Genomic DNA, 16,064 nt, shown 5'->3' with positions numbered 1-16,064 from the left:
CCACAGGCTGGAGGGCTCTCTCAGAGGTGTGTCTTCACTGCAAAGTTAAGTTTGGTGACCAACACCTAAGCTAGCCTCAGCCAGGTAAGAGGAGCCATGCTGCAACGCCCAACCCGGATTACCGCATTGTTACTGGCACTGCACTCGTAAGGGAGTTTTGCTAACAGCTTCCAAAATCATATTCCTTGTTGCTGCTCTGGGATTCCTTTCCTAGACAATTATGGAAGAAAACATTCTTAGAGGCTCCCAGCGGGACTGTGAGAAACCATTAGTGGACTACCAGCACCCAGGTAACAACAGGGAAAAAAATAAACACCTTATCTACCCACTTGTGTGCGAAAATGGCTTTTGCCTTTCAGCTAACAGCTCCAGATGAATCAGTTTGAAAACACTTCTGCAATGGAAACAGACAGAGATTGTAATTGCAGCTGGTTTGGGAAGCAGGTGCTGATGATTCCAAGACCACAGAAGAAGAGCCACTCAAAGAAATTTTGCTTGGCCATTAAATCACGCTTTTAAATATCAGCCATTTCTGGTCACTTACAAATATTTCCAGGAAATTGCTACATTAACTCAGAAGAACCATCTGTCTCCAGGGCTGATCATGAGTAGCACAAGTTACTGATTTCAAATGTCCAAATATAACTTCCATTAACAGTAGAACTATTGTCAGCATTTACTAACTTCCTTAAAGTTTATCATTAGTAATTTCAAGCTTAGAGTTTTTAATGGAATGTCTACTTTACACGTTCCACAGTGAAAGTATTTTTAGAGTACTTGCCAAAGTTCCTATTCTAATATGGCCAATTTTAGTTTTTACCAAATTTATGTTAAAAAAGGGATGTTGGTATTACTCAGGCTTTGTATCCTACTTCCCAACACCCTGGCCTTATTGTCTTGGTTATTTCATATACTTCTTACTGAGGCAAAGGCTAGCTCTCTCATAATACACAAGTTAATCATAATAGTTAAAAATTAAAATATATTAAGAACAAAGTGACAACCTAAAGAAACTACATATTTTTCCAGACATTAGTATCTCACTGCAATCAAAAAAGTTCAATAATTATGAAAATAAATTATTTTATGAAATAAATTTGATTGGCAAGCAAAACAGAACTGTATTCTAACTGGCAAATTAGGAAAAAAATTACTAGCATAGGTTATTCAATGTTGAATTAAATTTGCAATTTATGCATCTATTAAAAGCAAGAAGTAAAGACAAAACAGAATGCACTAGAATAAGACATTTTGTAATTCTACATTAACTGGCTGTGATACCATGGTCCTTTTCTTCATTTACAGCTTTCAAGTAAAAATCATGTTTCCCCAACATCTGCCAAAGAATCTGGAAATCCCAGCAACCACGATACAGTCTGTCCAGTTAGCCCACTGCCATTAGGTTTCCTTTTCAGAAATCATGAATGATCAAGTTACCCAGAATTGTTTTGAAACAGTATTCTTCAGATTCTTCTCAGTATTTTTCATTGATTAGCAGGCGATCCAGCCAAAATCTGTGCTTCTCCAAGCATACCATCGTCTCCGAGATGTCATCACTGGAAATTGATAAATTACAGCACTTTGCAGAACATAGCAGAACCACTTTCAAACCTCATCTTGGGAGATGAAGTATTTCTGACCACGCATTACAGTGTTCATACAAAGACAACAAAATACTCTGTGAGACAGACATTCCCTACCTCTGTACAAAAATCTGACTAGAGCCACAGCTGGGGAAGAGCAACAAAGAGGCAGAAGGTGCTAAAAAGAGATGCCAGCTCCAGACACAGAGAAACTGGGACAACAGCAGATGGCCAAAGGCTGTGGTCTTTATAGGGTAGGATACTGCACATCTTCTGAGACTGAACAGATTCAGAGCACAATCACCCGCTAATATAATGCCATCATTGCTAAAAGCCATCTTAACCATCAGTTTGATCATCAGCTCTAAAGGCTGAGAGATGAAATTACAAAAATTCCACTGGGAAATAAGAGAGAACACTTTGGCAGCCTAGGTAATTAACCTTTGGAATATGTTGGGCAAATTCTCCACAATCTGGCACTCTAAACTGAAATGGCAGGCCATTCAAAAGGGTTTACTTTCATTCACACCATTTACAGGATTCAATAGAGAGAAATGTCCTTCACTACAAAAAAAAGGCTATGGTGAATAAAACAAAGACTTGCCAATCATCACATCTTTATAGTCTCTAAAAACAGGGAAATGCATTAGGTTGGTCAGGTGCCTTGTCCCTGCAACATGCTGAGCACTTCAGTACCTTTAACACATTTATCCTCACAACTCCCATTTTCCAGGTGAGCAACTGTAAAACAACGACTATCCCAACATCATGAAGGATTATGGCAGAGCAGAGCATTGAACCCAATGCTCCAGAAGTCCCATCTGCACCTTTCCAATGACACCCCTTTAGATTGTGGAAACGGGTCCCCCAAACTCCAGTTACAAACAGGCAGGTCTACAGTTGTGTGAGGGCAGCTGACCTCCTGCAGAAAAGCAGAAGTCACAAAGATCAGAACCAGATTCCCACATCATCTCAACAAACAGTGCTTGGCTGCTCTTGAATTGTCTTTTGGTTTTTACTGTTGGTTTTCTAGACAAAAAACTATGAATATAAAATCTAAATATAAAAAAAAAAAATCTGTATTAAGGAGAAAGCAAAATTATAAATTAAAGAAGTACCTTAGAAATGTGACCCAATTCCATCTTTGCCCACAGCATGCTAAACATGGGATAGGATGAATGCTCAACTGCGGAGTTACTAAAATTCAAATTATTGCTTACAGTATGCATCATCGTCAGCAACAAAACAGCCTACACTAAAAATCCTGCTAACCGGTGCTACAGGTACTGGCAGAACTACTTTTATCCTGAAGCCTGGTGTACACATACATGGGTATAGGTATGATACTTGTGTCAGAGCGAGGAAATGGAACATTTTGAAGAACTTTTTTCCCCTAGTCTATGCAAGGAGCTCCTTCCCCCAGCAAAAAACAGCTTTGGAAGGAGTGGTTGAGTCCCCATCCCTGGAGGTATTTAAAAGATTTGTAGATGTGGTGCTTAGGGACGTGGTTTAGTGGTGGGATGGCAGGGTCAGATTAACGGTTGGACTTGATGATCTTAAAGGTCTTTTCTAACCTAAAGGATTCTATGAGTGGAGGGACTGAATGGCAAACAGACAAAACCACATTGAAACTAAACCCCTCTCTTTGCTTTTGCTAGCAATGCCATCAAGGTAGAAGGGAAGGAGGGCAGCCCCCACGACTCAGAGCTGTTGACATCTGTGTGCAGGGGCAGATCACAGGTTTCATTCAATAGATTCGGAGATGCTCAAGCAGCCGAGAGGAAGAGCTATAAGTCACATGGAAAGGTGAGCTTAGTAGCCACTGCAGTCTCTTGGAGCAAATCTTATGTATGGTTAAACTGCCCCACAGCTGTCTTCTCCCCCAAAGCCTGCAGGATTGCCATGTGCCTTTCCAGGGTGCACTGGCAATGCCAGTGTGCTCCACAGCCTTTCCATCATCTGTTACCAGTAGACAGCACAACAGTCAGGGCAATACACTAGGCTTAGGAACGGGCCAGCTCACAGCTCCACAGAATGACTAGTGTCACTGAACCCCAATCCCTCTGGCATGCTGCAAAATCCCCTTGCACAGCAATAACGAATTAATTTCCCATTCTTCCCCATTTTACAGGATTTTGTGCAAATAAATATTCAAGAGGATGTCAAGAGCACCAGCCACCTCTGAAACCTGTGCGTTCATGAGGGTGGTAAGCTAGGTGCAAAGCAAAGCATTTGGAAGGGTTTTTACATTGCACTGGGCTGGAGGTGATGCAGGCATGAAGTCATGGGTTTTCAGGGACCTACATTCTGTTGCTTAGCACAAAACGGAGTGGGAAGAAGGTATCTAGACCCTCTATATCTTTGCCAGAAGTGAATTTAAAACTCTACAGAGAAAAATGCAGGACATCCTTGGAAGGGAGAAAGGTATCTGGTCCTGACTAGCAAAGGAAGAGCCTGCAAGGACTAGAAGAGATCTATCACCTGTGGTTCCATAGACAGGGGACACAAATATTTGCTTCCCATGCTACTTAATTTCCAGCACTCTGAGGTTCTCAAGCTTTTGTCTCTTAGCCAAGCCACTCACAGCCTGCTCTTACCTTGCAATTCCAGGAAGTCTTGCTTCACTGCCAGATTCACCCTAAGTTCATGCTGTCATTTATTTGGGGGTTTGGTTGTGGTTTTTTTTTTTCCATCTTCTCAGTTGAGCGAAACAAATGCAAAACTTTGTGAACACCTCCAGCTTCCCATGAGCCTCTGCCTCACCCTTCCACCCACAACTCCTGTTCCCCAACCCCACCCCCAGCACACACTCATGTTCTGACAGGTTCTTGGTATTACCTCCCCCTCCCTGCAGCTGGGTCTCTAGTTCACTGTATTTCTTGGAACCGCAGCTGCACAAAAAGCGTGAGGACAGTGTCTGCCAGCACCCAAACCACAAGCTCCACAGCTGCATAGCTCCAACCAGCAGACAGTGCAAGGTCAGGCAGCTTTCAGCACAAAGACAGTCAGGAGGAAACAGCAGAGATTCTTGCTGCTCAACGGTGGCTACAGAGCTGTGTAGAAGTCCAGAGTTGAGGCAATCATGTGCTACAGTCCAACAATAGTGAATAACCCATGTGACATTTCTGCGATTAAAAGTACAAGGCTAAGAAAAACAAGAGCAGGGGAGGAATGGGAAAAGCAAGGGTGAAAGTCACAAATTCGCACTGTGTTCCCTAGAAGCACCCTTTTTTTTGCACCCCACATACTCTGGGGAAAGCAGGGAAGGCAAGGTTCCAGTGGTACAAGCCATGGTGGCAAGAGGCTCTAACTTCCCAGGTTAGCAAATAGGATGAGGAAAGCAAAAGACACAAGAAAACCTGGGTAACCTTCTCTCTGCTCTTGTACACTAACTGGGAATGTTTTACTTATTTGTGTGCTTTCCAGAAACTTCTGTTCTCAGAATCCAGGACTTTCCATAGAGCCTGATCTGATATTAACCAAATCACCCCTCCCCTCCTGTTTGTCCACTTGGCTGCCAATCAGCACATGACAAAACACCAGGAAGCCAAGCTGGAAACCTAACTCCATGGCAATGGCCCTAGAAGATTACTGCCACGTGACCTCATTCCAAAACCAAGCCACCAAGCCAGCCCAGTGCTTAGCGGGCAGGCAGGCTACAGCGTTTTTGTCATCAGCTCTTCTGCCTGGCACTGCAGTAGAAAAGAGAAAACGTTGCACAAAGCCCATGCAACTCTCCCTGTCTATGTATGGAAAGCAAAGCACCAGAATAACTCCAGAAGGAGCGACTGATCCTGAAAGAAAAGGTGGCTTCAGGCAGAAGCAATGACATACTAATAAGTAAAGGCACGCCTAATACTGAGGAAGGGGTTTGGCTTCTCTGTCACACAGCAGCAGAAGTTCCTAATGTGTCAGGGCACATGCCAAGGGCTGTTTCATCTGTTGGAGGAAAGGCTGTGACAGCACCCAGAAATGACTTTACCAAAAGGCAGCAACCTTTGCAACCCATATGTCCTAGCACCCAAGAGAAATTACCAGTTGTCACATCTAAACTTAGCCATGCCCAAGAGGGGCAAGAAGAGTGGATCAAAGTCACTGTACTCAGGTCTGCAGCACAAACCTCTATCTAGGCACATCTCTCCAGAATCAAGGCTTTTTCCTTCTCTGCAGATACTGGTATTGACCACTGCCAGACACAGCATCTAGACAGATGCACTGGTCCAGCTCACTAATCCCTAGCTCCGAAATTCCAGTTACTTGGATGTCTGGGAGAAGCAGTAGGAGGGGAATAGATTTGTTCCCCTGTTCATGTGGGAATCCCCTTGAGTCCCATCCCTCCTGTTACAGGTATTCTGTAGTTTTTCTCCAGTTCTAGTCCTAAATCTTGCTCTAACTGCTGATGAGCTAAGTTACTCAGATGAAACTCACGGAAATGGAGACCCTCTTTCAATTGGAAAAGGCAGATTAAAAAGCTGAAGACTTCATAGAGTTCTTTTAGGGCCAAAAAAAAAAAAAAAAAAAAGGCATTAACAACATGGAGCTCCATGAGAACATACTAGGAAAGTCTATATAAGTTAACCTGGGGAACAGGCTTGTGGCACAGATTTTAGCTTTAAATTTACATTTTTGAGTCTGTCCTGGAAATCAACAACTTTGAAGTAATCCTCTGCATTAGCAGCCTTTTTTTCTTGCATAGGAAGCCAGGAGAAACTACTGCCATAGATCATCTTGGCCAGTTAGCCAGGAACAATCCTGTTTCTTCCTCCGTTTCCTTTTGAACAAGAAGAAATCTGTCCTTTGAAAACATCCTATCCTGATTTTAAAGTAGCCAGCAATAGACTGGCTGCTAAGCTGTTTCAGTAATTAATTACACTCTCTGTTAAAGATGCGCACCTTTTCTTCTGGCCTGCATTTATAGCGCTTGTTATACACTTGTCTATGAAACCAAAGAGACTTCTGTTATCAAATTTCTGCTCCCTGTGCCACATAATTAACCCCTAAGCTTGTCTTTGATGAGCTAAACAGTCTTTCACAACAAGGCAGATTTTTCCAGCTGTTAACCTACTTACTGGTTCTTCTCCAAACCTCATTTTCCATTTCTTTCTCAACCGGTCAGTAACATAAGTGGACATAATATTTTTCCAACTATTCCACTACTGCAGTACACAGATCCTGCTACTTGTACTTGGTGATCCCCTGTTAACACACACAAAGATCACATTAGCCTGCTGGGCAGCCCACCGAAAATGGGTGCTCGTGGTTAACCAATATTCGTAAGAGCCCCAAATCTTTCTCCAAGCTCTTCTGGCAGGGAAAGCCCCTCAGCCACAAGACACAGGCTGCATAATTTATTTCTGCATATATGATCCTATTAAACACTCGTGCCAAGCTCAAAGGGCAATTCCAGCTGCTCTGCAGCAACAACAGGTTCCCTTCATAACTCCCATCCCCCAGTCTCTGGCCCACTTTCAGAAAAGATTGTTTTCCTCGAACATGCTGATAAAATACTCCCTATCATATGGGCAAAATCTGATCTACGTGAGGCCACAATAGCAATGCTCCAGTTTTAGCACATTTGCTTACAGCTTTGACAGACAGCAGTTAATTTTTGATCTGTTAAATAACACCCTATTGCATTTATGTTCAATATACCTTATAGGAGTCTATATGTATCTCAAGAAAGAACCTTATGCTATGTACAAGATACGGCACCATCAACCTTTTCATCTCCCAAATTGGGAAGCCAGTGATGCAGAAAGGAGAAGCAGCCTTCCTTTGAAGAGACAACTGGTCAGAGGTAAAACCATAAAAAAAAGCGCCAATCTCCTGACTCCTGATCCATGGCTGTACTGCACTAGACAGCATGACCTTCTGAACTTTCAAAAAAGTAACCATCTGTGGCAATGAAATTACAGAAATGAAAGGCCATTCTGCATCAAAAGCTTCCTTTTAGCACTGATTAAAACAGAAAATGTGTACCCTGCTTTGACATAAAGCACTGGAGAAAAGCCACACCTCGCAGTCTGTATATTTGCCTATACGTGTCAGGAAGCAAAAATCCTCCCTTCTCTGTGCACTTGGCCTTCTTGAAAGGTTAATGATTATGTTTAGCTAGAAGTAAAGTTAAACTTCATGAAAGGTTTCTCTGCGCAAACCTTTGCCTAAAGTGCTTTTGCAAAACACCCCAGCACAACGGCTGCCATTCAGCTGACAGATGCAAGTAAACAGGAATGGTTTCGGTGTATTGAGCACGTTATCATGGGAAAGATACAATCTAGCCTGAGAAACAAGTTAAAAGCTTAAAAATCATAGGTGGAAAAAGAATTGATCAGACAGTGACAGGACTGAAGATTACAAATGCTATAGAGAGCATGAATGGTTTATATGTTATGCAGTAAGAAGTAAGGGCTTTCCTGTTAAACAAGCAGGCAGCACCAGAAGCAAAGAAAATACTTTTCCCACTTACAATATAAAATTAGAAAGATTCACTGTCAGATGATGTCATGGAGGCTAGACACAGACAGACTCAAAAGAGGATTAAACAAATTAATGGAGGACAGATCCATTAGTGATTATGAAGCAGGATGGCCCCAAATCCAGCTTTGGCTGAGAACAGCCCTTAACTGCTGACTATGGAAAGAAGGGGGGATCCTTTCATACTTGTCATTTCCCTTGTAATTTTGCCCCCACCATCTGTTACAAGCCCTGATCAGACACAGTATATTGAACTAGACAGACCAATGTAGCCTGACCCACTACATCTTTTTTCTTGCTCTCACAGGAGATTTCAGCCACGACCTTTATTGCATGACTACTAAAAATGTTCAGCATGGCACAGACTTGTAACTCTTTTCCCTAAGATGCCTCCCAGGCTAAACGCACATCCTCACCCTACAGCATCCCCCCCCTTACAGGACAATGGACTGTTCTCATGACACAGCCACCACAACAAAGCCAAGACAGAAAAAAATTCCACAGAATCACAGAATCGCAAGGGTTGGAAGGGACCTTGGGAGATCATCTAGTCCAACCCCCCTGCTAAAGCAGGTACTCCTAGAGCATGTAACACAGGACTTCATCCAGGCGGGCTTTGAGTATCTCCAGAGAAGGAGACACCACAACCCCCCTGGGCAGCCTGTTCCAGTGCTCTGTCACCCTCAAAGTAAAGAAGTTTTTCCTCATATTCAACTGAAACCTCTTATGTTTCAGTTTGTACTCATTGCCCCTTGTCCTCTCGCTGAGCACCAGAATAGCGTCAGCTCATGCTGAGCTCACAGCAGGTCAAGGAGGTGTCACCAGGGGACTCCTGAGTGGCCTGAGGGTCAGAGGGGATGGTGGGACTGTGACAATCCTCCCAAGCAGAACTGGAGCTCTCCTCCCAGCAGCTTTCCTCCAGCGAAATGAAAACTCAGTGTCCGAGAATCTGACTCTACCCACACAGTACCTGCAAAGGATAAAAGAAGACCATTTTTGTTTCCGCTGAACAAATAAGCCTTCATTTGCTTTAAAACACAGCATCTGAGAGAGGAGGGGATCAGAAACACCCGAAATCCTGTAATAATTAATAGGAAACAGCCATCAGGAGCTCTGTGAGCCTAAGCCTGGAGTGCCCCCTAGGGGTAAAAGACTGGTGAGCAGCATACCCCAAACTACTTCCTTCAGAGAAGCCCTGGACCAAACTAAACACTTCTTTAGTGGCATCATGGTGAGGCTTCAGTTAGCCTATATTTGCCTGTACAAAAAAAAAAAAAAGAATGATATATCCACGGTTGGCTGGGTTCTCCTCCTCTTCTGTCCTATTTTTCTCCTGATCCACAAAGCTGCTGTGATGGTAACACAGCCCAAGTTTCAGAAAGCCTTGCTTTGGGAAAAGGACTTTTTTCCTCCATTAATACAATGATTAATTAATTAATTAATACTGAGCAATGTTGAGACAGGGATTCCCAGATATTACAGTAATAATGCATAACAAAGATAATTCATGAGACTGAGAACACTGTTAAACTTTGGCCCAAACACCTCCCCATTTCTGAAACCTGGTTCTGGTGGTCACATGAGGAAAGCAGGCAGAACACTGGGTTCCGCAAGCCCTTGCAAACCCAGCCAGTCCTTGCAGCAGCAAGTCCAAAGCTTTGCTCACAGAGGGCCAGGTAACTGAAGGAAAGTGAGACTGAGGACTGCTTAACAGAACTCTCCTCCAACTCAGTATGTCTGTGCTCACAGAAGTATCTATCAATCCTGCACACCAAGAAGTTATGGCTGAATGCAATCAGCTTTGTTATCCTGCTCTCAGAGCTTAGAGGACCTGCTAGTTTCCTAATTTTGGCTGCCTGTCCCCTCCCCACTCGGATTCCCATAGAACAGAAGAAAAAAGCCACATGTGCTGAAAAAAATATTCCCGGAGGGAGCGAATGGGAGAGGGCTCCGCTACCAGAGAGAACAAAACATACTACAAAGGGGAAAATTTCACAGAGGGCAAAATTAAGCAGACAGAAGAGCTTCTCTCTTTGCATGTGTCTCTGTCCCCAGGACTGAAACAATGCTGGTGGTTTATATCATACTGTGTTTGCCTTCATGTTATTACCAATGCATCTGGGAGCAAGAGTCATAACCCTTCTGTTGTAACCACAGAATAAAATGTGCATCATAAAGATGGCTCCTCTTCTTTTCAGGCTTTGAATCAACAAGCAGGAGCAGTTGCAGAAGCCACATAAATATAACTAGGAAGCAAATTTTGCAGCTGCTTGTGTATCTGCACTAACAAGTCAATTTAGGGAGTCACATTTACTCAGCCAAGGACAAGACATGCCATGTGGCTTGTGCATGCAGTCACAGATAAGCAACTTGAAGCTGGGATATCAATGTTGATAATGAACTGCTTCCTAAAGAACAAGGATTATTTACAGATATTATTTGGGGAAAAGTTTCAGCACTATCGGTTTTAAGAACGCTCTAGACAAATCCTAAACAGAAAGAGAGCAACAGATGCAACGAACTTCAATGTTTTTGAAGGGAGGTATTTTCACCACAGTTTTAAAGTCCAGTGAAGTCTGGAAAAATTACTCTGATGAAACAAAACCTAGGCAAACCCCAACCCAAACACACTCCACGAAGCTCTGAGTCAGAGATGACCAACTTTTCCTTCCTAGCAGAAGGAAAGGATCTGGACACCAACTCACTTTATACACAGTTCCTGGAAGCAGCACATGCCTAAAGCAATGTCCTGCCACGTGTTGCTAAATAGCTGGATCTTGTCCCCATGCTCCTCCTGTCCAAGTAACCTCCCCAGCACTCACATCACAAGAAAACTCTCAGTTGCCAACAGAGCTCCATTCTTCAGCTATCATCATAAACCTCTGGCCTTCCATAATAAATGTGCTAAAAACGTGCCTTCACAGTAAGTACCGTGACACATCAAAAAGTTTTCCCATGGAAAAAAGGTTTGAGTTAAGCTGTTTATGCTACATTTTTGCACCAGGGTGTGTTAAGCAGTTTCAAACACAACATGTTACACAGCACTGCATTTCAGTTTGGGCCAGCAGAGATGCTTTTACCAAAATCATGCATGTGGGTGCAATTAACAATGTTCTCAGGCATTAGCCACCCTGGCTTCCATTCCACACACTAGGCCTTTGAAGCCTGGCACTGCATGGAGAGTTCTCCCTGGTTTTAATGCTCACGTTGCATCCACTAATTAATGGGGAGTTTGAGACTGGAAATACTCTCTGGAATCAACCAGAGGAGAAATACTGTTGACAATAACAAAGCTAACCATCACTGGGCTCCAATTGGCAAAACTATCTCCTGGAGCCCTATCTCCAAACTTAATGGCCACAGAGTGATCAAACCCAGACACAACAGAGAGCTCACACCTTCTCTGGACAAAAGTGTCATCAAGATGACTTGGGTCCAGCAGGCTCTCAAGGAGATGCTGCTGAGGCCCCACACCAGATCAAGACTCTGGTTCTGAATATTCTTCCACAGGCTGAGATGAGAGGCTGCCTAAGCGGTAGTTGTGCTTATTCCCACTTAAATTGTCTGGAACACTCTCACCGATTTCAGCAGCACCCTCTTCTTCAAAGGGCACAATGGAATTACAGGCTGCCTTTGCCTTTTAACTTGTGTAATAAAAGGTGTCAGATGAAAGATTCTGCAGACTGCATCCTCTCTTTAGTGAGCTGCTGCTTTCTTCATACATTCCTAATACTATCCCTTCCCCAGAAAAAGAAAGGTGGTCTTCCCATCTCCAAAGCCCACTCAGTCCTTGGCATCTCTTCTGACATTCTCAGTAGGGGATGTTCTGTCTGAACGAGCCTTTTCATTCTTTTTAAAGCATGATCCCTACTTACAGAGACCTGAGCAGAGGGCTGCCAGCACATTATAACAGTCACCAAGCAGCAGGCAAACGATTGAAGAAATAACTATTAAACAGGTTTAAGCTTCTGGGACTCCTAAATGGACAGGCTATGGAGACCACTTCATCTCCAGAAGTTAACACAGGTGCCAAAAGAAAATAAATTCTCAGAAGGGAAAAAAAAACCCCACCAACAAAAAACCAAAAAACCAAACCAAAAAAAACCAAACCAAAAAAGAACCAACCCACAACCAAAAAAAGCCCTCACAAAACCTAAAACCTCCTGAGGACTTGTAGACAGAAAGACTTCCTTGCTAGGATGGTCCCTGAGCTGAAAGCTAGGTTACTGTCAGGGCAAGTGTCACCATGTTGTTCTTAGGTTTTCCCTAGTAGCAGGGACAATGGGGAAAACAGAGTTTTAACTTCATCATGTATGGCTGTCCTTTACGTTCTTATGAATGACATTCATATTTAATTCCAGCCCAGGTCAGAACTTGCCCTTCAGTTTCCAGTGTTTATCCACAAACTACTGCGGAGCCATTGGACAGGTGGAAGGTGCCATTTCCTACCAGCCTGCACTGTTTTAGTCTGCACATGGACAAACAAACTCTCTGAAGCCCATTACCATTTTCCAGTAGCAGCTTTCTACTACTGCAGGATTTTGCTAACAGCCTTTGTACATCTTCGAAATTCTTGTCCTTATATCAAAGTACTAAGCCACTGGGATATAGCAATACAGGTTTTGAACTTCTAGGAGTCATAAGTATAGTAGAAATAAGGAAAGAAAGCCATGTCTTTCCATCAGTGGAGATGGATCTCTGTGTAATTAAGTGATATGCTAGCTTGCAACATCTCTTGCTCTGAGCCAGGAGGCAAAGTTCACCAGCATCAGTTCCAGATCATAAGCTTAGAATCCCCCTCTGTTCTGAAAGAAGTGATCTGACCTCCCCATTGCTACAACCTTCATGATATACAGAGTGCCTTCTTCATAGCAAGGCTATGATTGTGTTGTATGATGTAATTCACAGATTCAAGCCTGCCCCTGCCACGTTCCCCACATTCATACCTCTGTTTCAGGCCGAGGAATAAATACTGGGGGTCTCATCTTCAAAGTCAGGTCCTGAAAGTCCCACTCACCAATCACATACTGCACCGGCATCCTGTGGCAGGCAAAAGCAAATGTGAACACTTTAGGACTACACTCCATAACACAGAAAAGCTCTCAATACCATGCTTACCTCATCACTAACCACATAACCCTACTGAGTGTGAGCACCTAGACACCCCTGAGGCTCTCAACCGCATGTGCAACGTGCATGTGTACTCTAAGGGAGCTGTGGGAGCTCTGTTCCCATGGAAGAGTTTGCTATGAAGCACTGGACCTGGGACCACCTCCATACTGGGGAACATGATGGAACAAATAGCCCTAAAGATCGTTTCCAAACCTACCACATACAGGAAGGTGACTGGGAGTGGTCAGTGTGGATTTATAAAGGGGAAACCCTTCCTGACCAACCTAACAGCCACCCATGACACAAAGACTAACTCAGCGCATGAGGAGAGAGTAATCAATACTCTTTATCTAGACTTTCCTAAGGCTCTTGATACTGTCTCCCATAACATCCTTATATACAAGTTGATGAAGTATGGTCTATATAAATGAGGTGGACTGAAAACTGACTGAACTGGCAAGCTTGGAAGGCTGTGTTCAGCAGCATAAAGTCCAGCTGAAGGCCAATCACTAGTGGAGTACCCCTGCAGTTAATAGTGGGACCAATATAGCATAACATCTTCATTAACGATCTGGATGAAGGGACAGAGAGTACCCTTGGCATGTCTGCAGAGGACAGAAAATTGGGAGGAATGGTTAATAGCCCAGATGGGTGTGCTGCTTTTCAGAGGGACCTCAGGAGGATGGAGAAATGGGCTGACAGGAACCTCATGAAATTCAGTAAAGGGTAATGCAAAGCCCTAAAAACTGGAGAGGAATAACCCCATACACCAGTACAGGCTGGGGGCCAACCAGCTGGACAGCAGACTTGCAGAAAAGGCCCAAGGGATCTAGTGGACAAGTTGACCATGAGCCAGCAATGTACCCTTGCAGCAAAGGCAGCCAGTGGTTTCCTGGGCTGCATTAGGCAGAGTGTTGCCAGAAGGTCAAGGGACGGGATCCTTCCCCTCTATTCAGCACTGGTAGGAAACATCTGGAGCCCTGGGTTCCCAGTACAGGAGAGACATGGACATACAAGTAAGTCCAACAAATGGCCATTAAGATGATTAAGGGATTGGAGCATCTGACACACAAGGAGAGACTGAGAGCTGGGACAGTTCAGCCTTGAGAAAGAAAGGCTTGAGCTGGGGGGTAAGCGAGGGAAATCTCATCAATAACCATATGTATCTGGTGAGATGGAGTAAAGACAATGGAGCCTGACTCTTTTCCAGTGGTATCCAGTGAAAAGGCAGGCAAAGGGTACAGACTGAAATACAGAAAATACCATTTAACCTAAGAACTATCCCCCCCCCTTTTTTTTTTCCTTTTTTTTTTTAAACACTGTGAGGATGGTCAAACCCTGGAACAGGCTGTCCAGAGAGGTTGCATATTATCTATCTTTGGATGTATTAAAAAATGAATTGGGCATGGCTCTGAGCAACTTCCTCTAGCTGATCATCCCCCTTTGCTCCCAGCCAGGACAGACAGGTGATTTGCTACCTGATATTGACAGCAAATACCCATCGCTTGAGTCACCATGGGACACAGCACTGTTACTTGACATGTCAGCTGCTAATGGTCTTCTGCCTTCTCTCCGCTGCCATTCTTCTGGCTGCATTAAGACTGAAGGAAAGCCCTCCAAAGGAACAACTGTAAGAGGATGCTCCTACCTTTCTAGTCGCTTGCTGCTCAGCTGCTGGATTTGTTCCTGCTGCACTGCTGTAAGCGGAGTGTGGAGGCTTTTGGAGTTCAAGCTCTGAAACTGAAGACAAGGTCACTTTAAAACCTGCCCACTGGTGCCACTTCAGTGTCCTCTGCACCCTCCCAAGGGCATCCTCCAGGGAGACCCAGCATGCTGACAAACACATATGCCTGGGACTGTTGGAAACCACAAATGATCAGGAGAACCTGTCTGCATGTTTAAAAACAAACCTGCACAACTGTTCTTCTGCTACTTTTTGGGGTTCAGAAGAATAGGTAAAATTAGCAAGTCAGGGTACAGTGTGGCTGTATATGTCATGGGTTCCATTTTACTCTCTGCAAAAGAAGGCATTTAGGAGACCCCAAGTGTTCTACTGGCATTAATTACGCCTCACCCTCTCTCCCATCTAAGGTAGGGAAAAGTTGTTCTACTTCCTGTAAGTGAGATAAAAAGGAAGGTAAGGGATTCAACCAAAACGACAAAGTGAGAGGCATGCACAGACCTCATTCTTTTCCTATTACTTAACTGTTTTTGCTCCTAGGACAAATGACACGATATATTCACTAGATTCTTGTGCTTCAGGGATCCCATTGGTCTCAAACACCTTCTGCCAGTAGTTGACCACATCAGTGGCATTAACGAGCTCAGGTCTTGCACTGCAGCCCTGCCTCAGAGACAACTGCTTTGGACTGAGGATAGGACCTTTACTTGGACTCAATCCCCCTTGCACGCGCTGAGGTGAGAGACCCAACAACCTCCTGAGCAGTGGGTGAGTGAAGCGTCTCATTGTTGTGAAATCAGTTCCTGGCTTCCACATGTGTTCCTTGTTGCCATCAGCTGAGCTAGTCAGTGCTGAGACTCACAGGACATTTGGTGCTACCACAAGCCACTGTGGCTAAGCACCAGCTGATCACCATCAGTGGATTCTCCTCAGGGCACCATGAAAATGGCACTGGTTTGCAGCTCTTCTAGTCTAGAAAAGGAGGCAAGAGTACAGCCTGAATCCCTTGGGCTAGCAAATCACAGGTTCCCCTCTGGCAGAATGCAGACTGCTTGCCCTAATCCCAGCCCACAGTTACAAACCCAATTACTCACACCCTGAGAGTAACAAAGGATCGATACAAGAAAAGACTCAGGCGGCAGCTAACCAGCTCTGCCACCGCAGTCCACTTCACAGAGCTGCACATCTCCACAGGCCAGAGCTACTAGGCCAGT

The 16,064-nt window shown here is 44.1% G+C and overlaps 1 protein-coding gene across 1 annotated transcript in view; it reads right to left on the bottom strand.

Annotated features, from left to right (window-relative positions):
• Window positions 1-15,820, bottom strand: part of HEMK1 (HemK methyltransferase family member 1) — a 95,862-nt gene extending 80,042 nt beyond the window's left edge. Inside the window, exons 1-3 of the mRNA XM_009639364.2 lie at window positions 15,376-15,820; window positions 14,818-14,909; window positions 13,004-13,097 (exon numbers count right to left, since the gene is read on the bottom strand). Coding sequence (XP_009637659.1) covers window positions 13,004-13,097; window positions 14,818-14,909; window positions 15,376-15,666 — 477 coding nt within the window. The 5' untranslated portion in view covers window positions 15,667-15,820. The remainder of the gene's footprint in view (window positions 1-13,003; window positions 13,098-14,817; window positions 14,910-15,375) is intronic.
• Window positions 15,821-16,064: the final 244 nt, after the last annotated feature.

Source organism: Egretta garzetta, unplaced genomic scaffold, assembly GCF_000687185.1.
Source record: "Egretta garzetta isolate BGI_Z169 unplaced genomic scaffold, ASM68718v1 scaffold215, whole genome shotgun sequence".
Lineage (NCBI taxonomy): Eukaryota > Metazoa > Chordata > Aves > Pelecaniformes > Ardeidae > Egretta > Egretta garzetta.
Note: the sequence above shows the minus strand (reverse complement) of the source record. Positions and strands in the feature narration are given on the sequence as shown.